Below are 27,782 nucleotides of genomic sequence, written 5' to 3'. Positions count from 1 at the left end.
ATGTCTATCTGGAATTGGGTCTGTGATTAAGGAGATGACCAATATGCTGAGAACACTAACTAGGAAGAGGATTGTGCTAAAATAGAGGTAGTGCAAGCCGCAGATGAATGCTGGGCAATTGTTCTCTCCATCGCAGGTCCAGGATCCGTACGCAAATGAAGCCATCAGTCGAAAGAAGCCAATCATCATCCCAAAAATCAGGCCCCAGAAGGCACCCTGCCAAAGAAAGACACCTGAAAAGAAGCTGGACAAAGAGACAAGCCAGGGCCATCCCCATGTTACTGTCAATGTAGTTTCTAAAGCTAATGAGGTCAGTGATGAGGACAGTGATGTCTTTCAGAAAAGAGAGTTAACAAGTGAGGGAAGATGCCAGACCACAGATAACTGATTATGTCAGGAAACTTGAGAAGTACTGGAAATGTTTTGAGTGAGTTCATAAAGTGCCTTCTTAAACTAAGTGTATAAAAAAAAATAACCTTGTCTTCTCCATTTTCCTAAGTGGAACCTCCATTCTGGATTGCTCAGGTCAAAATCCCAGGAGCCGTCTCTTGACTCCTTTATTCCTTTTCTGCTTTTACCACCATCGAGATTCAAACCTCAACCCTACACCATGGTTGGCCTTGCTTGGCTCTGCTATTCTCCCTCTTGTCATTCCATTCAAATCATCATGGCCTTCCTGCATCTCAATCCTATTCACTTTAACTTGGATAGGGCCTTTGAACTTCCCATACTTTCTTCTTGGATCTCTTTCTTCTTATATCTTCCGATTCCTGGCTTGATCTCCAAGTTTCAGATTCAAAATCATTTCCTTAAGGGAAACCTTCTCTTACTACCTTAGTTAATGTCCTTGTCTACCTCATGCCAATAGCCTTCCTTGCCATCTCAGTGATCAATTGTAATCTTACAAATACATTATTATCAGAAATCTTAATCTGCTCATTGTGTGTCATCTTTCCACTCCAAACATACCACCCACACCATTAGACAAAAGAGTAGATTTTGGTTTGAGACCTGGTTTGAGAAGCTGACTCAGGAGGGAATAGATGCCAATAGAAAGAAAGACAGATATGGAATACGGGCGATCATCATGGCCAAACCAAATGCTAGGCAGAGGATCCATAGGAATTAATTCCTAAAGAAGATATGTAGAAGTCAGATGAGCATGTCATCCAAAACAGGGTGAGAAAGGAGATATGAGGACTTTAGGCCGAAGAGGATACATACAGCACTCTTTCAACCCTGGACCTGCAGCAACAGATGAGCCCTATGTCCTTCTTGCCCCTGATCTTCCTAGGAGAGCAAAGGGAAGCAGCAGCTCTGTGGCCTGGATTACTTTCCCTCAAATTCTTATGGTTACACTGAGTCAAGTAATCTTGGCAAAACATGGAGCACTGACAGGCTTTCTAGAGGATGAATGCCTGAAATGAGCCTGGATATTTTTGACAAAGCTAACAGTCAATATAAATGCAAGGAGGCCAGACAAGGAAAGTTCAGAAATCAGCACCACACATAATTTTCAGCTGCTGGGATCTATGGGCTGTGTGTAGCCAGGGAAAGACCCAGGAAGTGGACTTTGCCAGGTCACAGAGTACCTGATGCACTGTCCTTGGGAACTTATGAAAGGCCCAAGTACTCAGAACTGCCCGTGGAAATGAGAAGGCTTAAGATATGACTGAAACATTTTTAAAAATCACTGAAAAAGTTTTGAATAATAAAAAGAGAAGAATTTGAGGGTAATGTATGCCTTCAGTCATACTGGTAAAATGATTAACGATTAATTGAGATCTTTATTTGGTCTTAACTATGATGGCTGGAGAGTCATGGTCCAAATCATTATCTCTGCACTGCAGAAGGGGTGAAAGAGGATTTATCCCTTTAATCCACCCATGAGTGTAAAATCTCTAAGGACCACATGGCATATACAGAGGCAATAAAAGAATATTTTCCTTAGCCAAATATGTGGGACAGAGAATTGCTCAGTTTTTATCATAAGGTTGTAGAACCTTATGGTGGGCTGTCTTGTAATATATCATTATATTACCAGGGAAAGAAAACAAACACGAGATCTCCATTTCCCTTCATGCGTAAGAGTGAGCTTGGGCTAAATATAGCCAGGACAATATTATTTACCAGAAGGCAAATGATGGCATGGAATGAACCCCTGAAATACAGGAGAACTCTGAGAGAAACTCTTGTAAAGAGCTTGATTATATAAAGAAAACAACTCACATCATTCAATAACAACACCTACATACTCTTGGACGCTTGCAAAATAGTGACATACCTGTTCATTGATTCTCTTGCAAAGTACAGCAAGCAGAAAAACTGCAGTCACAGGTGGTAGCAGGTAACTTCTAGTTACTTGAATGCATTCAAACAAAACTTCACTGTGGGATGTTTCTATAACAGGAATCCAGGCAATAGTGACAGCAAGCAAGATAATAACAAAAAATCTGTAAGTTAAGCAAGAGTCAGTGCCAGTTTGATGAAGTTTTCCTGCCAAGAAATTATCTATACACTACAAACTATTAATTCAATTACTTCTTTATCTATTTACTTATTCATTTCATCATCATTTGTTTCAGTGCTAGAGATGGAAGCAAAGGCCTCATGCATGCTAGTTAAGTGTTCTATTACTGAGCTACATGCCAGCTTAGTCCTTAGTTTAAATTCAGTGCTCATTCATAAATATGAAGGCAGAGATGTTGTAGTCTAGTAAAATATAATCGATATTTTAAGGCTTTATTTATTTATTAATTTTTGGTCAGTCCTGGGCCTTGAAATCAGGGCCTGTGCACTGTCCTTGGCTTCATTTTGCTCAAGGCTAGCACTCTGCCACTTGAGCCACTCTGCCACTTAGGCACAGAGCCACTTCTGGCCGTTTTCTATATATGTAGTGCTGAGGAATAGAATCTAGAACGAGCACTCTTGCCACTAGGCCATATTCCCAGCCCTACTCAATATATTTGTTAAACGTCTGAACAAAATGCTGGAAGTTTGTTTACCTGTTACTGGACAATGAATATATTTTCACAAAACATGGAGGTTAGGTTTAACAAGGTTTGGATGGGTAGCAAACCATAAAGTATATTACAAATGGCAAATATTAATGTCTTGAGAATTAATACTTTCTTATATTTCTGAATATTTCCAGTAGATCAAAATGGCTCACAGCTTTAAAGATTTCTCCAAGTTAATTTTAGAGGCTTAGCTACGTGACATGTGCAAGCGAAATTTATCCCAAGATTTCTGTATGTTTCAACATTAAAAAACCTAGCTAGGTGTGGTGGCTTAGGCCTGTAATTCTAGCTACATAAGAGAACGAAACCTGAGCAGTTAAGTTCAAAGACAGCCCATGTAGAAAAGTCTGTGAAACTCGTATCTCCAACTGCCACCAAAAAACTGTAAGTGTATCTGTGGCTCAAGTGGAAGTGTATGGCCTTGATGGACATAGCTATAGGAGAGTGCCCAGGATCTGAGTTCAAACCCCAGTACCAGCACAAAAAATTAAGTAGTCAGACAAACAAAATTAAAAAGATTTTGCAGAGGGGAAAACTCAGACACATCTTAAGTGACACAAGAAAGCATTAAACAAAACCAAACACTTAGCCAGGTGCCTGAGGCTCACACCTGTAATCCTAGCTACTCAGAAGGCTGAGATCTGAGGATTGAGATTTGAAGCCAGCCCTGGCAGAAAAAAAAAGAGGAGGAAGAAAAGAAAGAAAAATAGGAGAAAAAATGAGGAGAGGGAGAAGTAAGAAGATAAGAAATTTAAAAGAAGAAAATATAAAAGGCAAATTTAAACACCTGCCTAGAGAAAACAAATAAAACAGGTAGGATGTTCACCTTAACATGTGGTAAAGGCACTATCTGAGATACTATGTGGAACATATTGAAGGTGAGTAGTTGGATGTGAACCATAGGTGGCCAGAATAAAGTTCGATGAAATAATCACTTTAAAGACAGATACACTTGAATTGAAAGGATTAACAATGTAAAAATGGTAATACTGCCTAGATACATCTACAAATTCAATATAATACCTATCAAAATCGAAACAACATTCTTTACTGACACAGAAGAAGCAATCCAAAAATTCATATGGAATAATAAAAGACTTTGAACAGCAAAAACAATCCTTAGCAGTAAGAAGAGTGATGGAGGAACATCAATACCAAACTTAAAACTCTATTACAAAGCATTGGTAATAAAAACAGCTTGGTACTGGCATAAGAATACATACAGACCTACAGCCACCTAATCTTTGGTAAGGGAGCCTAAAACACAGTATAGAAGAAAGACAGCCGCTTCAACAAAGGGTGTGGGCAGAATTGGCTATACAAGTGCAGCAAACTGAAGATAGATTTGTATATATCATCTTGCATCAGAATCCATTCCAAATGTATCAAAGACCTCAAAGTAAGACCAGATAACCTGAAATATTACAGAAAGGGTATAGGGGAAACAATAGGGCTCCTTGGAACAGGTTGAAACTTCCTAAGTAAAGATTCAGAATCACAACAAATCAAAGAAAGACTGGATAAACGGGATTGCATTAAACTGAAGAGATTCTGCATGATAAAAGACATAGTTGGTAGGATAAATAGAAATCCCACAAAATGGGAGATCTTTATTGGCTATACAACAGACAAGGGCCTCATATCTAAAGTATATGTACAGCTAAAAAATTAGCCCCTCCCCCCAAAAAAGTCCTCAAAGAAACAACAACCCAATTAATAAATAGCTAAAGACTTAAAGAGAAAGAAGAAATAAGAATGGCCAATAGACACATGAAGAGATGTTCAACATCTCTGGATGTAAAAGAAATGCAAATCAAAACAACACTGAGATTCCACCTCACTCCAGTTAGAATGATCATTATCAAGAAAACTACCAATAACAGAGGGTGGTAGGGATGTGGCCAAAAAGGAATGTTACTACACTGTAGGGGGCATGTAAACTGGCTCAATCACTCTAGAAAGCAGTGTGGAGGTTCCTTAAAAGGCTAAACATAGAGCCAGCAATCCCACTCCTGGGCATTTAACCAATGACCACAAACCAGTCCACCCTAAAGCCACCAGCACAGCCATGTTCACTGTACCATAGCTAGGATATAGAATCAACTCAGATGCCCCTCAATGGGCAAATGGATTGAAAAAATGTGGTATAGGGGCTGGGGATATGTCCTAGTGGCAAGAGTGCTTGCCTCTTATACATGAAGCCCTGGGTTTGATTCCCCAGCACCACATATATAGAAAACAGCCAGAAGGGGCACTGTGGCTCAAGCGGCAGAGTGCTAGCGTTGAGCAAAAAGAAGCCAGGGACAGTGCTCAGGCCCTGAGTCCAAGGCCCAGGACTGGTGAAAAAAAAAAGAAAAGAAAATGTGGTATATATACACAAATATGCTTCCATCAGAAAGAATGGCATTGCTCAATCCATGAGACAAATGGAACGACTTGGAAAAAATTATATTAAGTGAAGTAAGCCAGATCCAAAGAAACACAGGCTATATGGTTTCCTTCATTTGTAAGAATTAGAATGTTTTGGGCTGGGAATGTAGCTTAGTGGTAGAGTGCTTGCCCAGCATGCATGAAGCCCTGGCTTCAATTCCTCAGCACCACATAAACAGAAAAGCCAGAAGTGGAGCTGTGGCTCAAATGGTTGAGTGTTAGTCTTGAGTAAAAATAAGCCAGGGACAGTGCTCAAGTCCTGAGTCCAAGCTCCAGGACTGGCAAAAACAAATTACACTTGGAAGTGATTAATTAAACAAGACTCTAAACATTCACACAGTGAGATGAAAGAAGGATATTCTTAGGAGAGGATCACAAGGGCTTAACAGCAACATGCATATGATCAAATAAAATGATGCTTATCAAGATGAACTCCAGGAAATGGAAACAAGATGATTATATTGTACTATATTGTTTGTAGTTCTTTTTTTTCCTTTGGTTTTCTTTTGTCACTTTTTTATTTCTGTACCCTTTGTATTGTATATAAGTTTATCTGATTTGTGGAGGGGAAGGGGAAGCACAGAAACAGTGGGACAAAGGGTAAGCCAATTCACCAGTGATACTCACTGGACACTATTCTGGAAATAAACTATACAACTTGTGGGGCAGAGGGGTCAGAAGCAGAAAAATGAGGAGAAAATGTGGGAGGGAGAGATACTTTTCAGAAAGAAATGTACTCATCATCTGGCTGATATCTGTAACCCCTCTGTACATCACCTTTACAATAAAAATAAGTAAATAAATATTCCCTAAATTAAAAAAAGACACAAAGCAAATGTAATATGACATCCTGGTTGATAGTATGGCCTCAAGATAGACATATTCTTCCACTTACTGTATGATCTCTGGTAGCTCAGTACCCCAGGCAAGAGCCACCATTTCTGCATTTGCACAATGAGAACAAAAAACAGTAACAATTACTTTTTACAGTTGTCATGATGACTAAATGAAAATGAGACAGTCTACATACATTTTCCTAAAAGATCTATGTTGGTGGGTTATGAAGTTTGTGCATTTTTATCACTGTAATTATTACTTTCTCTTCCCCCCAAGTTGAAACAATTTTCTTTGTGGTGAACAAGAAAATATAATGTCATTTCAAAATTGCAGCCAAAGGGGAAGACATACTCTACATAAACCCAACAATTCTATATAGAGTATTACAGCTTAAGATTTTTTTTCACATGAACACATATCCTGGATGACCTTTCTTTGGCAATATTAGACAGTGTGACTAGAGAAATACATCACCTTCCTGCTATCATGAGTTCCTTTTCAGTGGCCATAGGCCGAATCCAGACATAGATGTTCATTGTAAACACAGTAGTAGCACTGTTGAAAATGGAAGTCAAGGAGGACATAAAGGCAGCACATACTGTAGATAGCACAAACCCTTGTAGACCTGAAAAAGAAATGACATTTCCCTGACTTCCAGCTCCCTGAATGAGACAAAAGACGATTTACATACCTCCTAACAAACATTTCCAAATAATTTTATCCTGTGAAGCATTTGAATTTTGAGATTTTGAATCTAAGCTAGATTACATTGTTACATTTGTTTTTTGTTTGTGACAAGACTTAATAGTTTCTTGCTGTGATATTATATAATAATGACAGCTAACATCTCTTAGGTGGTTAGTCTCTTTCAGAACATCTCTTCAGGAATTAGCCTGTACTAGCCTCCCTATAATCCTATAGAATGTAAACTCCTATTTGACTTCCTTGATCAGGCAAAGGCCCAGAGTTTGAGAAAAGGTTCAGACTGTAGGTAAATTCAGATTGTAGGCACAAGTTTCCTTGGTGTCTTTGGCTATAAAGCTGCATATAGTACCTACCAGATAATGGTAATGTTAAACTTAAGAGAAATTAAGTGGACAGGTTAGCACAATGCTCCAGAGAGCAAGTATGAAATGAACACTAGTTATAAACATAATATGTCTGTGTGGATGGTCACCATGTGACAAGAACATTCAAACTATGTTTAAAAAGAGCCTGAAGGTAACCAGGGCCTGATCTAGAATTCATTGTGCCCTTGCCCCAAATGTTCTCAGTGAGGTCTTGAGAGCACAGATATAACTAGAGTCCTTGGATTTGCCTTCAAATGCTGACTTGCTTACAGTCATGCTTATTCCAAGCCAGGATATTACTGAAGGTTTAGCTGGGAAGTACAGATCACTCATTTCTTGGATTGTAGAATACTTAGTATATCCTTAAGTCTGATCTATCCATACTGTATTTTAAAGTAATATGGTCTTAAGTTTTCCACTTCTTTGGAGCTAACCTAAATTGCTCATGTGGCCATCTTAACAGGATTTGGAAGAGAAGGTAAGATAGGCGTATGTAGGATCTCTGTTCTTCTAGAATGAACATAATCTAATTGCTGGATAATGACCTAGCTCCTTCCCCATTTCACTGTACAAGAATCTCTTTGAGGGTAGGACTAGTCTTGCTGTGTTTAGGCTTCTCTGACTTAGAATAGCACCTGGTAATGCATAGCCAGTTGGCTGAATGAATAAATGAGACAATGAATTCAAAGATTAAGTGAGTAATGCAAATGATGTATGTATGTTATACCTACATAAAGATGTGTGCTACCAGGGTGTGAGGAACACAGAGGGAGGTACACTTATGTGTGACAGCTCATTTCTTACCTGTGGGCAACACTGCTACCACCAGCAGTGGATAGGCAATGGGGCTGCAACTACTTTGGGCACCACAGTACTTCTGACATTCTGAAGGCACAACACATGCCACGTGATCTGCAAAGGAAGTAACAATTGCATCTGTAAACAAGCCTTAGATAAACTCTAAAATCTGAGCTCAGAACAAGGGAAGCAAATCAGCAATCATATTCACATGAAGATGTCAGATTTCAGGTCCACTGATGGTGCCCCCAATTCATGATTATACACACCATCAGGAATTTTGGTAAGGGCTAGAATTCATGCTTGTAGAAGTCAAATTAATAAGAATTTATAACTCATACATAATTCAAAGCAAGTCACAGGCCTCAAAAGCCATTCAATTTTCCCAGGTATGTGTTACTAAAGCCAACTGATCTTTTTTTTTTTTTTTACATATTAACAAGGGAGTAACTCATAATCCTACATCTTTGTTCCTGAGAAGGGTGTTTACTGGGAATCAGGTCTTAAAAGAGCAAAGGGACTATTTTCTAATTTATTTTGAAGTACCAGCCATGAGACTTAACAAAACTTGGTTTTGTGAAGATCCTTTTGGGGAATGTTGAGACTTCAATAGAGTCTTCATTGTGTCAAAACTAGAAATGTGTATGGATTAAAAAAGAGTCAGAGCTGGACACCAGTGGCTCAAGCCTGTAATGCTAGCTACTCAGGAGGCTGAGATCTGAGGATCGCTGTGGCTCAAAATGGTAGAGCACTTGTCTTGAGCTGAAGAACTCAGGGACAGCACACAGGCCCAGAGAGTTCAAGTCCCACAAGCACTACAACAAAAAGTCATGTCCCAAGTGTTAGGATGATAGTTGTCCACTGCATATGTCACTTAGTACAAACACTTGTTCTCTGTTTTGTATGGCTTTCTCTAAAGCCATTGCAAGACACTCTTCTGAAAGTAATCTACTCAGCCCCTGTGGCAGCACCTATTGGATTTAATGAATAGATCTATTGTTACCCAGAAAAACAGGACAAACTAGTAACAATACTTTGAAATGAGAGGAAATACATATGTGGAATTACAAAAGCTCATTAAGGGAAAGAGGAATGTTTTAATAGTATTTAGTGGGAAGAATGTATGGATTTTGCTCCAAGTCAGGCCTACTGCGGGGCTACATTAGGCCTCCAGAATGCTTTATGAGTTAAGTGAGGCCATGAAAGGTTGTCCCTTTGCTTGTGAGAAGCAGCAACAGTATCTATGAGATCCTAGCATGGTGTCTGACAAACAGGGTATGATGATGTTTGTGATAAAATGGAGCAACCTAATCCCAAAGTAATAGTGGGGAATTAGGCTGTAACCACTGGAAAAATGGTTGAAAGGGGTGACATTGATCAAGATTTATTGTATTCATAAACTGCTTTGTTAAATGGCAACTCCTTTGTGTATCTACTCATTTTAATACATTCATTTGCTTTCTTGTGGGAATTTCTAGCTCTAGAATTTTGTCTTTCTATGTATATCAACAGTTTCTGACAGTCTTCCATTGCACCACATCACAAGAAAACATTCTTAGTCATCCCAATAAGCAGTATACCATGGAAGACCTAATAACTGCAAATACTCTCACATCTCTAAGAGAGGAACAGCTGATTAGTGGGAGCACATCAAAATCAAAAGTTTACTTGGGAACAAGATGCGGCTTATCATTCCTGGTATGACAATGAAGAACATGGGCAGTAGCTTCAAGTACCCATACAGGAGGCAGCCACCTTTCATATGAGACATATTCTTCCCTGCCAATAATCGCTGGACAGAAACCTGTCAAGGAAACACAGGTAAGCAAACAAGTGATGGTCCCAACAGGATGTCTAAAGTCTGAACTGCCTCAATGCATGGACCAGAACAGTCATGGCCATCTGTAACAGTGAGATATGCTCCCTGTAAGCTTTTGCCAAGGATGCTCCATTCTCTTCCAGATACCTCTAGACAATCCAGGACTGGTGACACAAGTGTGATCATATAACACATTTTGTCTTAGTGTACAGCTGCCAGATGGGACTAGGAATTTGCATGTTGTGACCTCAGCCTCAATGATAGTACTTCACACTAGCCATGGGGGAGTTGCTGTCTCTTGGAAAGAACACATGTCCTTCCTGTGGACCACAGGTTTGATAGAATGAGGCTTTTGTGACATCAATCAAAGTGAAGTTGGGTCCCTGGCCACAGATGAAAAAGAGAGAGCGATGAACTTCATTCCTCAAAAGTGAAATTAATGACCATAGACATTTAATGGAGACCTTAAATTGTAGAGTCTTCCAGGCAATGCTTCCAGGCACATTTCACAGTTTTGGAAAAGCCTGCTTGCTCTAATGATGAATGGGATCCTCCAGCCAGCAAGTGGAGAATCATTTAGTAAAGAAATAAATGCATGGACCAGAGCATCAAAATAACTGATAGGCACAGGAAATGAGTGACTGCAAACATACACTGCAAGCTCATACCTAGAAAAGGTCCACAAGAATGAACCAACATGATGACAATGTAATCTAGGGGTGTGAGGATTAAGGATGAGAATTTTCTTTTTGTTTTTCCCTTCCAAAGTGTACTCATTTAATAATAGAGAAAGAACACCAAAAATGACCCTAGCTCCAATCAGCAGGTACGGATTCTTGGGAAGTGTAATCACCAGTGTACTGCCGGCCTGTACTATCAGCATAGTAATACATCATACTGATAATAGATTCTGTTTGAAATGACTAATCAATCCTTTCATGATGTTCTCAATAATTGTATAAGTAATCAAAGTTCAATGGAGGCGTTCCACTGATTTGTTGGCTTGTTCATCCTTGGCATCTTCTCTAGGCCTCTAAGGGAACTTTGAATACCACTTCCCTCACTTCTCACACTAGGCCCTTCATTTGATCTTCTCTTTCCTCTATCACTTCTCCAACTTCTTGTATAATTTATCCTATTATTATTATTGACTTATTTGCTTCAGGGTAACATCTTGAGTTGTTCCTAGATCCACGCTTTCTTGGCTATCGGCTCTTACATCATCCAAGTGGAGTGGTACTCACTTGTGTTTATTAGTGCTCTTTCATTGTTTATTTGATTCAACCTCATCCTCATGTTTTCATCAGGACCATCTTAATTTTGATTCCTGATTTTCTTTTTTCTTTGCTCTCACCATTCTCTTTCCAATTATCTCTTCTTCCTCTTCTCTTCTTTTTCTTCCTCCTCCTCCTCTAATTTGTGGCTTCTTGTTTCCTTGGTTGATGACACACTGAGGCTTGTTTGATTTCTTTGTTTTCAGTTTTCCTGCTTTTATAATTATGGGGAACTGAGCTCTGCCTCTACAGAAGCAGGCCCATTCAGAACATGGACAGGTGTTGGGGAGGTTTTTGGTCCAAGGGTTCTCTTTAGGTGGAGGCAACTGCAGTTTTTCTATGGGACAAGCTAATGCGGATGGCTTTCTGGGGTCCTAGGCTGCTGCTGCTAGCCAAAAGGACCCCTGGCCATACAGCTTGTGTGCCAGTTGTAGCACCAGCGACCTCATGTGCATGGCCACTTGGAGAAATCTATGTCTCAGGGCACAGGCATGGGCAATGACTCTAAGCGCTCCCACACTGGTGGCCACCCTCTCTTCCCTCATGGCCTCCTAGTCCTCTTGCTCCAAGGACGGCTCTACTGGCTGGCAGGCCAGCAGTGACACCCTCTGGACTACCACAGTAGGCAGTCCACCCAAGGGCTAGTGGAGGGCAATGTGGAGCAAGCTGACAAGGTCCCCTTGCCCCAGCCAGGGAATGTCCTGGACCAGGGATATGGCCACCTGTCTCCCCATGGGAGGCCAACTGCCTGGGTCTGGGAGCCAAACCCCAGAAGCCAGCTTGGGTGGTGCAGCTCAGGGCATGCTGCGCTCTCAACACTAACCTGAGGGCCTGGCAAGCCCTCTGCAACACAGCAAGGCAAGAGCTCACCAACAGGAGCCTGACTGCCCATATCCTTGAGTTTCCAGGCAGCCCAGACAGCAACAACAGTGCTGAGCTGGACCTAGAACACAGAAGCTCCTTTTAAGGATAATTTCTTGAAAAGTTATTTTGGCAATAAATAAAAATTGGAAGGGGAACAGATCATGGACGGCGATCAGGCCATAGGTGCCTGAGCATGCAGAGACATTGAGCAACAGTGGTCTTTAATTACCTGGTCAGCACACCCGTAGAACAGGGAGAGTGTAGAGGCACCAAGAATCAGTGCAGGCCAGGGGATGTCTCCAGAGATGGGGTCTCTGAAGATATGGAAAGCATCTGAGCGAGGAAGGTAGCATGCTGGCTTGGAAGTCCAGTTCCCTTCACTGATCACACTTGGAACAGCATGGAAGTACTTATCCACTAGCTCCTTATATCCTCCCACTTCACGAAAGGCTTTTAAAAACAAAAACATGCTTTTCAGTTCCTTGAAGAACAGAGTAACAAATAACTGAAGAACCAAGATTGCAGAGTGAAATGCAATGTGATCCATCATCTCTCATCTATGGATCACAATAGTGACACAAACTCAAGACCTCACATGGATAAGGAAAGACTAGCTTCTCCAAAGAAAAAGAAGAGGGAAATTGGAAGCTTCTTTCTGGGTCTGTTCAGAACATTTCTTTCCAAGGCTACTCTATCATGTGCTTATGTGAGCCTAGAACCCCTGTTCCAGTCTGGCTAACATTCCTCATCTAGTGATCCACTAATGAAGTGTGAGCAACAGACATGAAACACAAGCCAGCCTCTTCAGAATCTGCTTTGGGATTCATCTGCTGACAGAGCTTAAAATGTGATTGCTTCCATAGGGACTGAGGTTATATGCCTGCTTGAACCTCTTTTGTCTACATAGTTCATTCAGACACTTAGATCTAGCCATGCCTGAAGATAGCATACTCTGGGAAGTTTTAGTTGTAAAAAACAGTAACTTTAAAAAAATTTATTGTTGCTATTTAGTTTTGAAGAAAAATCCTTGTTATGTAGCCCAAGCTTGCCTTAAACTCACAAAAGCTAGTTTTGAACTAAAGTCCCACTATGCATATCTAAGGAAAATTGATCAAAATGTAGGTAAATATGCTTTTACCTTAAATGATGGGAAAATATTTAAGAAATTTCCCAGTAAAACTTTCTTCAGAATCGGGGCACTTTTCTTTTGCCATATTAAGTAACGTAAAATCTTAACAAATTACAAAAACACTATTTCAAATGTATTAAAATACCAACTTATCTGTTTTAATTTTTAAATATAAAACATGTTCCTTTTAATAGATTCAGTTTTTTTGTTTTCTTTTTAATTTTTATTGTCAAACTGATGTACAGAGAGGTTACAGTTTCATACATTAGGCACTGGATACATTTCTTTCTTTTTTTTTTTTTTTTTTTTGCCAGTCCTGGGGCTTGGACTCAGGGCCTGAGCACTGTCCCTGGCTTCTTTTTGCTCAAGGCTAGCATTCTGCCACTTGAGCCACAGCGCCACTTCTGGCTGTTTTCTGTATTTGTGGTGCTGGGGAATTGAACCCAGGGCCTCATGTATATGAGGCAAGCTCTCTTGCCACTAGGCCATATCCCCAGCCCCTGGATACATTTCTTGTACTGTTTATTACCTCCTCCCTCATTCCCCTCTCCTCCTTCCCCTAGACTCAGTTTTTGAAACAGGTTCAGAGTCATTTACAGCCAAGAATGGTGAATGAAATGATACTGAATGGCTATGAAATTAATTTAAAAAAGACTTCATGGCCTTCATAAAATAAATGTGAATTATTCATAAAAATAAATGTGAATAAAAGCAGTGAAACCAGCTGGTGTCTGTAATCCTAGCTTCTCAAGAGACTGAGAGCTAAGGCTCATAGTTCAAAGCCAGTCAAGACAGAGAAGCCCATGGAAATATTATCTTCAGTGAACTGATGTGCCAGTGAAAAGCATAGCTAAAAGATATTGGGACACAACAGAAGAATACCATGAGCTTTCCTTGGTAAGTACACTGTTAAAGTATAGAAAAAAAGAGAGAAAAAGTTGACAGTTAACCTCCAAAAATTTAAATTTAAATGAAGGAAGGGGTGACATTGTCAATAAGCACTGTCCTTATAACCTGATGTATGGAATTGTAACCCCTTTATATAACCGCTTAATAATAACAATAGAAAATTAAGTTTATATAACATCAATCATGTTAAAAAATGTTAACATTAAAAAAGAAGTCATATCATGTGTAGAATACACCTATACATTAATGACCAAGGGAAGCTACTGTTAAGAAACATGGCAGAGTTGGGTGCTAGTGGCTCACATCTGTAATTCTATCTACTTAAGAGGCTAAAATCTGAGGATTCTAGTTAGAAGCCAGCCAAAGAAGAAAAGTCCATGAGACTCTTATATCCAATTAACCAGCAAAAAGCCAGAAGTACAGTTATGACTAAAGTGATAGAGTGCCAGTTCTGAGTTTTTAAAAAAGTGATTGCCATCTCCGTTTTATTCCTAAACTCTTCTTTCTTCCCCAATGAATAGAAACCTAACATTTACTACCATGACTCTTGACAATGCTTCTGGGTACCAAGGGCTCCAGACTCACCTGTGAGCTGAAGGTACTCATGGCCTTGCATAGGTCTAGATCAAAGAGTCTACCCTGTTATCTAGTCTTTTTAACAGCAATACTTACTATAAATCGTTAACAATAATGATCCCAAAAGCATAATGCCAGCTTGGAAGGCCTCAGTATAAACTACAGCTGTCAAACCACCTGAAGAGGGAAAAGAAAGAGAAATGAAGGCCATGCCCGATGGTGCTGACAGATCTCCTCAATCATACTTTATTCCTTTGAATCATTGTGTTATTCAATTACTTGTGCTGAGGTTTGGGAATTCTGTTTTCTTCTTTTTATCATCATCCTTCATGATCTTTTATAAGATTCTTAATTACCCTTTTGTGTCCCAATTTCCCTTTACTTTTTTTTTAATGACAATCTGGTAGTTAGATTAAGCAAAAAATGTACAACTTTCATCAAAAGGCTTAGCTTGGATGTAACAGCAAAATTCCCACTAGACAGTACCTCTCTGTCCAATAAATGTCCAAGCATTACCAAATTTCTTCTGCGAAGCAAAAATCCAGTTTCCATTTCCAGGAACTGTGAATGATTGACTGAAAATATGCCACTCTCCACTCTGATTTTTTTTTCACTTGAACTATGGTGAATAAGAAGGGGTAAACACTAACATCCAAGATTTGTTTATTTGTTTTGTTTTGGTTGCCAGTTCTGGGACATAGACTCAGGGCCTGAGCACTGTCCCTGGCTTCTTTTTGCTCAAGGCTAGCACTCTACCACTTGAGCCACAGTGCCATTCCTGGCTTTTATCTGTATATGTGGTGCTGAGGAATCGAACTCAGAGCTTCATGTATATGAGGCTAGCACTCTACCACTAGGCCATATTACCAGCCCCACATCCAAGATTTGTACTGTACCTGGAAGAAAGCACATGGCAATCTAGTAGAGCCTTCCTTGGATAAAAATTCCTCTCTAAGGGCCTGGGCCAGGAAGCCTAAAGCCCATGCCTCACTTCCACCTTTTCTCTTTTTGTGCTTCCCTAGAAACTTGCAATACCAGGCTTCACTCAGATCCGCTCTCACATGACCCTACCAAGCCAATCATACTTTTAGATGGTAGGACACCACTTACATATCTCTCCCTCTGTTATTTTCTGTCTATGACTGACACTCAGGAAATCTAGGGGAAGTGCACTAAGTAGATAATGTTTGAATCAACATAAATTCCTGGATGGTTAGAGCAACCTCACCTGTTATGGTATAGATACCAGCGATGGTCAACAGCAGTAGGGCAGTCTGGTAAATATCTACATCCCAAACCATTTTCAAAAACATGGCACCATAGCAGATCTCCAGCTGAAATATGTACAAGGTCAGCAAGCTGTACTTCATTTCCAACAAAATTAACAATAATCAGAGAAATGGGCCTCAAAAGCCATATTCAAGTGGTGATTACTGGTTAGCATCCCACAACCTGTAGAAGCTGGGTAAGGTCTACCCAAGGCTTGGGTTCAGCCAAGCTCAGTACTTTTAGGACTGGAGTTAACACAACTGAGCCTCTGTCACTCTCAAGCCTCTGCATGGGGAATGGGCTCGGTCAGTCGTTCTTGTAATTATGCCTCTAGGAAAAATCCATGAGGCAACTGCTTAGAGGTTTCTGAACAGAACCAGATGATAAATATTACTGACATTTCAAGTTACACATTGTCTCAGGTTAACACAACCTTTTAAAACTGTAAAAGTCATTTTTAGTTCAGTGATTGTACAAAGCAGATCACTAGCTAGACTGCCCTAAGGATCAGATTTTTTGACCCTGGATTAATTTATACTGAATTCAAAATATTTTCAGTCTTTAAAATATTTTCATTCTTCAAATATTTTCAACATCATTTATCTGGATAGCTTCTTGCTTACTGTGGCTCTCTAAGCAAGGGATACAACTGGTAGAACTTCATCTAAACATAATGTCACAAGATAGTCAGCAGGGTTCAGCAGGCCCTGATTTACCGAACTCAGTCACTATCTTGAAGGAATGACGAGGTGGCTACACAGATACTTTCCATGTAGTGTTATCAATGCTGCCCATTCAGTTATTTTTGAAACATCTCTCAAGTGTCTTATGCACTAAACATACTCTCAGCAGGTGGGAGGAAGGGGGACAAAAATCCAGGCAAGACCCTTATCTCAGGAAACTTGCAATGAAGAAGCAAGCACACAAAAATTACTCTCATGCAGATAAGCATTCCAAAGAAAAGCAGATCAGTGGAGCAGAGATTAACTAGGCCCTTCCTCAGAAGGTCTTTCCAAGGAGGTGGCATTTTGCTTTCCATTAATGATGGAGCTAGCCACCTAGAAGAACATTTCAGACTGTGGCACAAGTACAAATGGCCTGAAGAGAGACTGTGCTGGTTTAGGGGTTGGAGATGAATGAATCAGGCAATGTGATTACAGGGGGGTAAATTAAGAAATGTAATCCACAGAGGCAGTCAGGGTCAGCCCTGTTGTCTTGCACAGAAATTTTCTTGCAAGGGGTGGAAACTCCTGGATGGTTTTGAACACATTTTCTAATTACATGAGATGGATGAGCCCAAGGTTGTCTTGGAATAGAGAGGCAAGACCTGTAACCCATGCTGGGAGGTAAGATAGATATTCTTCTGCTCTTTTTCTTCAGCACAGTATTCTGAAGCTATTAACACTAAGGTTGAGTATGACTAAACTACTTCAACTCACAGAAGCAAATGAGTACAGAATAAGGAGCTAGAATAATCTAGCATAATCCTGTTAGTTTTGTTTCCATTTAAGAGTTTTCTCTGTCTTGGGCTGACTCTGTCATAACTCACCGAAATCCTACTGAAGATATGGAGGATTAAATACAGAACAGAAAGTAACAGCTGGATTCGGATGCTACCAAATCTCTTCCTCAAATACTCTGGCAATGTCACCACCTGTGCAAGCAACAAGACAAATTTCTATGAAGATAATGAGGTTTGAGGGGGCAGCTCTGTGGGGATAAACCTTTCTTACAAAGTGCTGTTTGCACAGTCTCAGATGGTGAGCATGGCCCATAAGTATAATCACTGACTTTCTTTTCTTTTTTTTTTTTTTTTTTGCCAGTTCTGGGGCCTGAACTCAGCTTGGACTCAGGGCCTGAGCACTGCCCCTGGCTTCTTTTGCTCAAAGCTAGCACTCAACCATTTGAGCCACAGCAACACTTCTGGCTTTTTCTGTTTATGTGGTGCTGAGGAATTGAATGCAGGGCTCTGTGCATGCTAGGCAAGCACTCTACTACTAAGCCACATTCCCAGCTCCGAAATCACTGACTTTCATACCAATCAAGATGGGAAAAAATGAGGAAAGAGATGCAATTGATGATATGTCATGCTTACGAAATAATCAAGCAAAATCAAGTGCCTTAGTTCCTACTGCAAGCATAGCCAGGGATTCGAACCTGATTCCACTGCTCTCTGGCCTCTCTCTATGTCAACACTGTTCATCTAGGTGTTGGTCCTCCAAAGATTCTGCTGTTTCCCTAGCTCAGGTTGTATGTATCACAAATTACACAATTACGCTCTCTGTGTTCATGATTTCTCTGGAACCTAGTGAAGACCTAGCTCATAGTAGGGAATCAGTAATTAGTCAGTATTGTCCCACTTTCTACCCTGGATACACAAGTATGTACCTACTCATATATCTATCTCAAATTCTCCACCTGCTTGATGAATACTTGCCTGGGGACTTCCCAAGAACCATACGCCCTTTAACAAGCATGTGTATCTGTCATTATTCTAATCAGTTTTAGGTTCAATCATATTGGGCCACTGGTGGTTCAATGAGGTTCTAGGCTTCCCAAACTGTTTCTATACTTACTGTCTGTATGAGTTTGCTATGGTTGCATAACAAAATAGGGCAGTTTGGGTGGCTTGAACGAATAACTCTTTCCTCATGATCCTGTAGGCAATAAGTTCAAGGTCTCAGGGTATGAATCCTTCTGAGTGCTATAAGGATGTTTTCTAGGTCTTGTTCTTTGGCTTATCAACACAATACTTCTGGGGCTGAAATAATCAGTTATTGCAATAGGAGAATATCAAAGTCATATCTTCTTTTTTTTTTTTTTTTTTTTGGCCAGTCCTGGGCCTTGGACTCAGGGCCTGAGCACTGTCCCTGGCTTCTTTTTGCTCAAGACTAGCACTCTGCCACTTGAGCCACAGTGCCACTTCTGGCCGTTTTCTATATATGTGGTGATGGGGAATCAACCCTAGGGCTTCATGTATAGGAGGCAAGCACTTTTGCCACTAGGCCATATTCCCAGCCCCTCATATCTTCTTCTTATGCTTAGCTATTCCCATACGTTTGTAAATTGTGTGTGTGGTGGGGGGAGAGGGAGGAGAGAGAGAGAGAGAGAGAGAGAGAGAGAGAGAGAGATACTAAGAGAGAGAGATACTGAGAGAGAATCTTCTGTCTCTGAAACCTGGGGAGAAAATAAGTTTATTTTTTTTATTCTTTTTTATTTTTTTGTTAAATTTTTATTGTCAAACTGAGGTACAGAGAGGTTCCACTTTCATATGTTAGGCATTGGATACATTTCTTGTACTGTTTGTTACCTCCTCCCTCATACTCCCCTCCCCCTATTTATTCTTGAGTCTTTCCTATTTCTACTCTTTGGCCAACCCAATTGACTATATCTGACTCTAGACTTTATCTGTCTGTTTAGCTCTGTCTCTGTCTCTGCTTCTGTCTCAGTCTGTCTTTGTCTCTCTCTGTCTATCTCTGTCTCTGTCTCTCTCCCCAGTGGCATTTTCAGTATTTAATCAGAATCTCATGCTTGCTATGTACTCTGCATTTATGGAGTCATTCTTCTAGATGTTTTTTATGTGCCTGTATGGGAGTGTACTCAGGGTCTGGGCATTTTCCACTAGCTATTTTGCTTAAGGCTGATGCTCTACTACTTGAGCCCAGCTCTGCTTCTGGTGTTTTAGTAGTTATTCAGAGATAAAACATCTCATAGACTTCCCACTCTAGGCTGGCTTCACACCTGGGTCTTCTGGCCTCAGGGTCCTGAGTAAGTAGGATTACAAGTGTAAGTCACTGGCCTCCAGCCCCTTTTCCTCTGTTAACTTTTGAGATAGACTCTCACATTTTGCTCAGTGGAGCCTCAAACAGAATCTTTCTATTTTTCCCTGCTACAGCTAGAAACAAAGAAGTAGTTTACTGCTACAGGCATGTGCCATTGCATGTAGTTTTGTCTGTTGAGATAAAAATCTCATGATTTTTTTTTCCTAGACAAACTATGCAATATGCTGAGGAACTAAGATTCCAAGTATGGGCTACCACACCCAGTTCTGTATTGTAAATATGATCATCTTAATTTCCTATATGTCAGGAGGTTTATGTTATCTTTAAAAAATATATTCTGTCTGGAGAGAGATGTTTCTCAACTCTAGCCAGTTCTTAAATATAATAAAGGGCTTAGGCTGGAGTGTACTGTGGATAGGCAGGTTAATCAATCAAGACCTCCTTTACCTGGCTAATGCATCTCTGGGGACATTATTCTGCCTCAATTATTCCAGTATCAGATGCTATGCAACAAGGGATCATCTCTAGATTCAAAACCTTGCTAAAATCAAACTAGGCTGGTTGGATGGAAAACATTCATTCTGCCTCTTCCACAGAAACCTCATTAATAGACATGTCCCACACCTTCCCTTCATTCCTTTCATCTGTCTCTTAACCATCCTGGTGTCTTTTTCATGTGTCAAATGTGTCTCTGGGATTTGGGGATGTAATGAATTTTATTTGTCCTGAGCTTCTGTTTCTATTCTTGTGGTCAAACCCAACTGCTCAGCTCATAAAACAAAATAAAAAGTTGTGTATACTGGGATTCTCCACTAAGCATTTACTGATGATTTTGTGTGCTTATTTGCCATTGGTATGTTTTTTTTAGTGAAAAATACATTCAAATCTTCAATTTATTCAATCATTTCAAACCCTTGTATTAGAAAATTAGAAGTTAAGTTGTAAGCTTTACAATATTTTCTCCTGGTCTCCAGCTTGATATTTTGGTTTCTCATAATCTTTTAAAGAGTAAAACTTGAAATTTCAATGCAGTCCAATATATCAATTTCTTTCTTTGTGACTTGTGCTTTGTGTATCCTATCTAACAAATTATTACTACTTGATCACTTAATATGTAAGAGAATGTTTTACTTGGTCTAAGGTTCTTGGCTTTGAGCTTTATCTTTTTCTCATTTTTTTGCCAGGCCTGGGGCTTCAACTCAGGGTCTGAGCATTGTCCCTTGCTTCTTTTTGCTCAAGGCTAGTACTCTGCCACCTGAGCCACAGTGCCACTTCTGGCTTTTTTTTCTATATATGTGGTGCTGAGGAATTGAACCTAGGGCTTCATACATACAAGGCAAGCACTCTACCACTAGGCCATATTCCCAGCCCCTCTCATTGTTCTAAATATGTTATTACAACATTTTTGGCCAAGTTTCTAGTGGGAAGTTAACTGCTGCTATGTGATTCTTTCCTGGTATATAATGTGTTCTTTTTCTCTAACCAATTTCCAGATTTTTCTATTCATTTTTGCTGTCTGCATCTCATCAGTTTCCAACATATCTAGTAAGTGCTTATGTCTTGTAGGACAAGTCTGTCCTCTTTTTTCTTGGTAGCAATATCCTTGCTACGTGTGTGTGTTGTGTGTGTGTGTGTGTGTGTGTGTGTGTGTGTGTGTGTGTGTGTGTGTGTGTGTGTGTGTATTCTTGCCCTGGGACTTGAACTCAGGTCCCGGTGCTGATCCTAAGCTGTTTTGCTCAAGACTAGTGCTCTACTACTTGAGCCACAATCTCCTCTGCTGGCTTTTTCAGTGCTTAATTGGAGATAAGAGGCTCAGGTTCATTCCTGCTGGGGCTGGCTTTAAATGGTAATTCTCACAACTCAGTCTCTTGTAGGATTCCAGGGATGAGCCATTGGCACAGGCTTACTCATGCTACTTTTATAGGTTTGTTCTTCTATGGATATGTCAGAACCAGATTCTCAAGTTCCTTGAAATCCTGATTGGATTTTGTGTGGAATTATATTCCATGAACTGGCAACTTAACAGTTTCAGAACACTGAGTCTTCCAATCATTCACTATTTGTTTCTTCATTTACTTAGTTCTTACTTCTAAACATTTAAAAGGGTTCCTATAAAATCCATAAAAGACAAACTGTTGAGTAGGCAGGCCCTTTTGGGGGCCTTTACTCAAGGCACAGTGATATATTTTAGGCATCTCAGGATTGAGAGAAGTCAGTAGGAAAAGAATGAGAAATTTAATTGTCCTTCAGATTGTTACTAATACATAATTCAACATTTTCTAGAAAATATATTATACAGAATTGAATAATGGATAATGGACACTTACCTCAGCCTTGATGTAAATAGGAATAAATATCCAACCAAGAACAAAGAGCATTAAGATAGTCTGAAATGAAGAAGAAGAAAAATCAGGCCCATCTAGGTCAAACCATTAAGTGAAATGGTTTTGATCTGTTTTAGGCATCATTACCAGGTACTAACAAGTGAATGCTCCAGAACAAAGAACTTAGCTTAGCTTTCAAGCTTATGATAGTTTTCTATAAAAGATTACTAACTTTAAATTCACATATAATTGACATGAAAAATTTTACTTCTGATCATTGTTTGATGCTGCCCTGGCAGGAAAATCCTTGAATGTCTTACCTCCAATTAACCAGCAAAAATCTGGGACTGTGGCATGGCTCAAGTGGTAGAGCACTGGCAGAGTGAAAAAGTGAAATACTAGCAGAGAGAGAGAGAGAAAGACAGAGAGAGAGAAATAAAAGCAGGAGGGAACAATGAAGGAATGAGTCAGACAATGGAGGTAATAAGGATGAATATAGTCAAAATACATAGTATAAGAATATGCAAATGTTATAATTGAATCCATTATTTGGCATGAGTAAGACCAGAAGGCTTTAATAGTTATTCAAGTTTGAAAGAAAGTTTCTGGGCTTGTAAGTTTTATTTAATCAGTGATGAAAGTGGAGGTTAGTAGCAGTGGAAGATATGACTTACATTCCATTCTAAGGCCCCAACAGCGATCCCTGAAGAAGCTCCTAGTCCAGCCAGGCCCATAAAGAGGCCACTGCCAGTGTTTGCAGCAAAAAGAGAAGTGCCTATCTGAGAGTCACAAGATAATTATGTATCAGAACACTAAGTAATATGTCAAGAATTAATTCTCACAAAGGTTAACTTGCACTGAATTTCACATTATCTTCAAAGGCAGAATTTTTTTTCTTTTTTAAATTTCCATTCATGTTTCTTTTGCAGCTTCTATCACAAATTAGAAGAGGGCGATGAAAACTATGCAACCACCGTCCTCACACACCACTACTATAATCTTAATTCCCTAAGACAGAAACATTAGCAGGAGTAGGGTGTCTCTGAAACAATTTAAAACCATGGAAACTGGTTATGTATAGGATGGTTAATTAAGATTAATTAAGGGGGCTGGGGATATAGCCTAGTGGCAAGAGTGCCTGCCTCGGATACACGAGGCCCTAGGTTCAATTCCCCAGCACCACATATAGGGAAAACGGCCAGAAGCCGCGCTGTGGCTCAAGTGGCGGAGTGCTAGCCTTGAGCGGGAAGAAGCCAGGGACGGTGCTCAGGCCCTGAGTCCAAGGCCCAGGACTGGCAAAAAAAAAAAAAAAAGATTAATTAAGGACAATGTAGCATACAGAAGGAACAGGTAGTTCTGTAAGTGATAAGCAATCTATAGTTGACCTAATCCTTAAAAATTGATGTGTGTATTTTATAATTGTGTACATAAATATATATGCATGAGGGAGGATATATATATGTGTGTGTATCTATACACACATATATACATACACACACATACAAACTCACATATATATATGAATAAGACATTTGTTCACATCACAATTCAAATCTGTTACTTTCAAAACAAAAGTCCTCCAAGCATATAAAAGAAACAAAATAGTATAAACGCAATAGTAATTTTTTTTTCCATTTTTGGATTAGCAGAAGTTTTTCCAAGGGGTTTTCTTTTGATATGTCCACATATTCAAACAACATATCTTTATCATCTATCTCCATCAGTCTCCTTCATCCACACTCCATTCTCATATCAATCTCAACATATTTCATGGTTCCAATTTCACACATTTTGAACATATTCTCCCTCCTTTATGCTCTCTGTTTGTTCTTCTACCTTCCATTAATACTCACACCTATGATGGGACATGTTTTACATTTCTGTCACTCATTTTACTAAATTGCATGATAATAGTTAAGGGATGTCATCATGATATTTTACACATGCATATTGAGAACTTTAATGAGATTGATGGTCTCACTCTCTCTCCCCCCATTTCTCCTACTCCCTATCATTCAGCCACTTTCAGTGAGTTTCTTTTGCCACCATCCCAATTCATAGATGCCATATAACATTCTCTTATGCTGCCCCCAAACCACTGACCCTCACAAAGAATCCCACAATTACAGATAAATTCTATAAATATATGTATATGTGATCCTATATGTGTTTACACATGTTAATCTTTTAGGGGATAGAAAACATGCGATCTTCATCCTTTTGAACCGAGACTACTTCACTCAGGATGATAAGCTCCATTTCTATCCATTTCCCTGCAAATGAAAACATTTCACTCATCTTCATGCATGGTGTTGAGTGAAAGGGAAAGGCCTGGCTAGGGATATACAATGTGGATCTGCTAGGATGCAGCTAACATTTAATACCAGGAGACCAGAAAGACTGCCTGGTAAGGAGTGCAGTTGGAGGTAGGTGAGAAACCAAGGAGCCTCCAGCAGGTCCAAATAGTGCCTGAGGACCTCTTCATCAGAACCAAGCAGATGGGACAATAGGGTAAAAATAGCCAGGGAAAGTGAGCAGAAAAAGAAAAAGGGATAATTGTGAACCAGATACCCAGCAAACCCAGCCATCATGAAGACAGAGCTGACACCAGATAGGCAAGATGGAGGTCACCAGTGAGTCTGATAAAGCCATTGAAGGCCATTGGATACTTGTTGATTGGACACAAAATATTAAACACAAATGTAAAAGTGAAAAGAGTAGTAAGTTGCTATTGTATTCCAGTTTTCTTTAGTAATACTATTATGTATTTTGTTTATAAGCAATTACCTTAATAATGAGGAAAAAAGTCACAGAAAGAAACTGGTAAATCAATTAGCTGCACAGATCAGGATTTCAAGCATATTAGTGTCTTCTAAAAACCCTTCCAAAAAAAAAGAAAGAAAAATCCTCCCAAGTGTACAGTCTTACAAAGTAACATGACAGTAGATTCTGCTTTTTTAAGTACAAAATGCACCTCTTTAAGGCCACAAAGCAACTTAGCCTAAATACTGCAGGCCTCATGGCACAAGAGGAGATTGTGTTACCAGAATCTTCTATGTAGGAGGCTGAATGGGAATAGTTCATTGCTCCACTGATTTATTCCTAATTGAGCTTACAAAAAAAGAAAATTAAAGACTAGTTCAGTTAAGAAGAGGGATCCTCCAGGTCTCCCAGCTAAGGAAAGTAAGGCTCTTCTTGTAGGCTACCTGGTTATCACTTAATGGCTGTGCCTTTCTCTCCCTACAAATAATGGCATAAAACTGACCTAAAACTTCTATGAAGTGCTTCCCTGATGCAAGAAGTCACATCCTTGCTAGAGGACTGGTTAACATTTGAGGACAGAATCAATGGGTAAACTATTCTTTAAAGGTATTTTAAAGACAGATGGCAAGAGTATCATTGTTAGAGACCAGCCAGGCCAAAAAAAAAAAAAAAAGATCAAGAACCTTATCTCAACCAACAGATGGTGTTGCACACCTGTCATCTCAGCTTATATGGAAGGCATAAACAGCAGGATTACAGCTAACAGTCCAGGTAGAAAACAGTGTATCTACAACAACAACAACAACAACAAAATAACAACTAAAGTAAAAAGGGCTAGAAGTTTAGTGCTTACCTAACAAGTGCAATTTACTATGTGGGAAATGCATGCACACTGTTATGTGGTGAATTTATGGAGTGACCCTGGCTCAAGCATAGCTGTCTCACCTGGGTAGTCTCTTGCACTCCAGCACACACGTCTGCTGCTGGTGGCCCTTTACTCACAATAAATTAGCTCATGTACAAACAACAAAAGATTTTGTCATACGCTCTGCCTCCCTCCAACCAGCACCTCTAAGTTTTAGAATCTGCTCTTCTCTCTGCCCAGAAGTACACTTAATTCACTTGGAAAACACCTACTCTACCTACAAATCCCTCACTCTACCTCTATCAGTCTTTCTCTGTATAACTGTACCAAAGGCACAAGTTATTCTCTCACCCCTATTCTTTGCCTGTGTACTTTGTAACAGTCTTCTTGTCCTGCCCTGTAATGTTCTGTAATTAGTTTACTATGCAGTCTGCTGTAGTTCTAGATTCTTCACTTACACAGAGTAGGATGTGCTTTCTACAAATATACTCCAACTTAGAACAATGCTTTGTATACATTGGGTACTTAATAAATGGAACCAAACTAAAGTGAGTTGAGAAGAAACAAATAAGAAAAAAAACCTAAGTTAAACAAACTACTAATTACATGGCATCCTTGCTGCGGAATGTTATACATTTGTAATACCACCATTTAAGAATCTGAGCAGGAGGATTATGGGTTCAAGATGAGCTGGGCTACACTATGTCTCCAAAATAAAAAGACATCCCTACTTTAGTAACTTGGAATTATTTGGGGGAATAATACATCTAAATAAAACACTAAAGTACTAAGCAAGGTAAATACATACAATCCTCTCAACCTGTTACTGCTTACTCACCAACCACCATGTTAGATTTCCACCAGCCAGGAAGAAGTCTTTTACTGTAGCACGGTTGTGTGACAATACAGCCTAAAATAGAAATAAAACACCCCAGTGGAATACCAGAAACCTAACTGCCTCAAAAATACAGTTCTTACACTCTTCATATCTATGCCATCACTTATATATTCTGCCTGCCCTACCTGTAAGTTCTGCATCTTTAGATTCAACCAAAAAAAAATTCTTTTAAATCAGAAACAGCTGGGAATATGGCCTAGTGGTAGAGTGCTTGCCTAGCATGCATGAAGCCCTGGGTTCGATTCCTCAGCACCATTTATACAGAAAAAACCAGAAGTGGCACTGTGGCTCAAGTGGTAGAGTGCTAGTTTTGAAAAAAAAGAAGCCAGGAACAGCACTCCGGCCCTGAGTTCAAGCCCCATGGCTGGCAAAAAAAAAAAAAAAAAAAAAAAATCAGAAACATTCTACCTATACTGGGTGAATATCTTGTGTTTCCTGCCATTGTTCTTTAATACAGTTTGTAAGTATTATTTACACTTCAGATATTATTAAGCCATAGTCTAGAGGTGATTTAAAGTACACAGAGATAATTGGGTCACTAGTGTCTGTGCCAGTAAATCTAGCTTTGTGTATATGTGTCTGGTACTGGGGCTTGAACTCAAGGCCTCATACCCTTGCTTAGCTTTTTTCCTGAAGATGCAGAACTCCCGAGTAAGGCAGGCAGAATATGTAAGTGACAGCATAGATGTGAAGATAACGGTCATCATCACCATTACCCCGTCAAGGATTCATTATGAATACTGCTCAGGGCTTCGGTTCCAGGCAGCAGGTGCTGGGATATTTGACCTGGCTGATTCATTGGAGGAAGACAGTATGAAGCATGCGAAGGGGTGGTAGTCTGGTATGTCTTGGGTGATGAAGATATGTACTTCCTCTGGTGGGAAAGGCAAAGGGAGGGCAGAAAGGTGTCCTCTGAGGGCTCTGCTTAGACAAGGAATGCTAAGTGAGACCTCAGCCATGTAATGGGAGAGAGGTCAAAACCCAGTCTGGTGGAAGGTCCTGCCCTCCCCATAGGCCCCACCTTACCCATAAACCTATGCTCAGGACCAACAGGAGGTAAAAAACCGTCACCATCGTGTCCAAGGAGCTGTGGCTGTGGAAGCCCACAGTGGACCAGTTCCAGGTGACAGAATAGTAGTTCCCCAAGCCGTCCAT

The 27,782-nt window shown here is 39.9% G+C and overlaps 1 protein-coding gene across 1 annotated transcript; it reads right to left on the bottom strand.

Moving 5' to 3' along the window:
- LOC125345270 (sodium/glucose cotransporter 1-like) lies at positions 1 to 27,782 on the bottom strand (the record flags this gene model as incomplete). Its single annotated transcript, XM_048337489.1, has 13 exons — positions 27,654 to 27,782; positions 26,568 to 26,639; positions 22,776 to 22,880; positions 22,105 to 22,164; positions 17,545 to 17,649; positions 15,955 to 16,060; positions 14,823 to 14,903; positions 12,342 to 12,562; positions 9,824 to 9,959; positions 8,162 to 8,269; positions 6,762 to 6,912; positions 2,285 to 2,453; positions 1 to 216 (listed from the first exon to the last, which is right to left on the bottom strand). Coding segments are annotated over exons 1-13 (1,659 nt in total), but the record flags the coding sequence as incomplete, so codon positions are not given.

Source organism: Perognathus longimembris, unplaced genomic scaffold (assembly GCF_023159225.1).
Source record: "Perognathus longimembris pacificus isolate PPM17 unplaced genomic scaffold, ASM2315922v1 HiC_scaffold_5453, whole genome shotgun sequence".
NCBI classification, from domain to species: domain Eukaryota; kingdom Metazoa; phylum Chordata; class Mammalia; order Rodentia; family Heteromyidae; genus Perognathus; species Perognathus longimembris.
The sequence above is the reverse complement of the archived record's forward strand: the minus strand, read 5'-3'. Positions and strand labels throughout refer to the sequence as shown.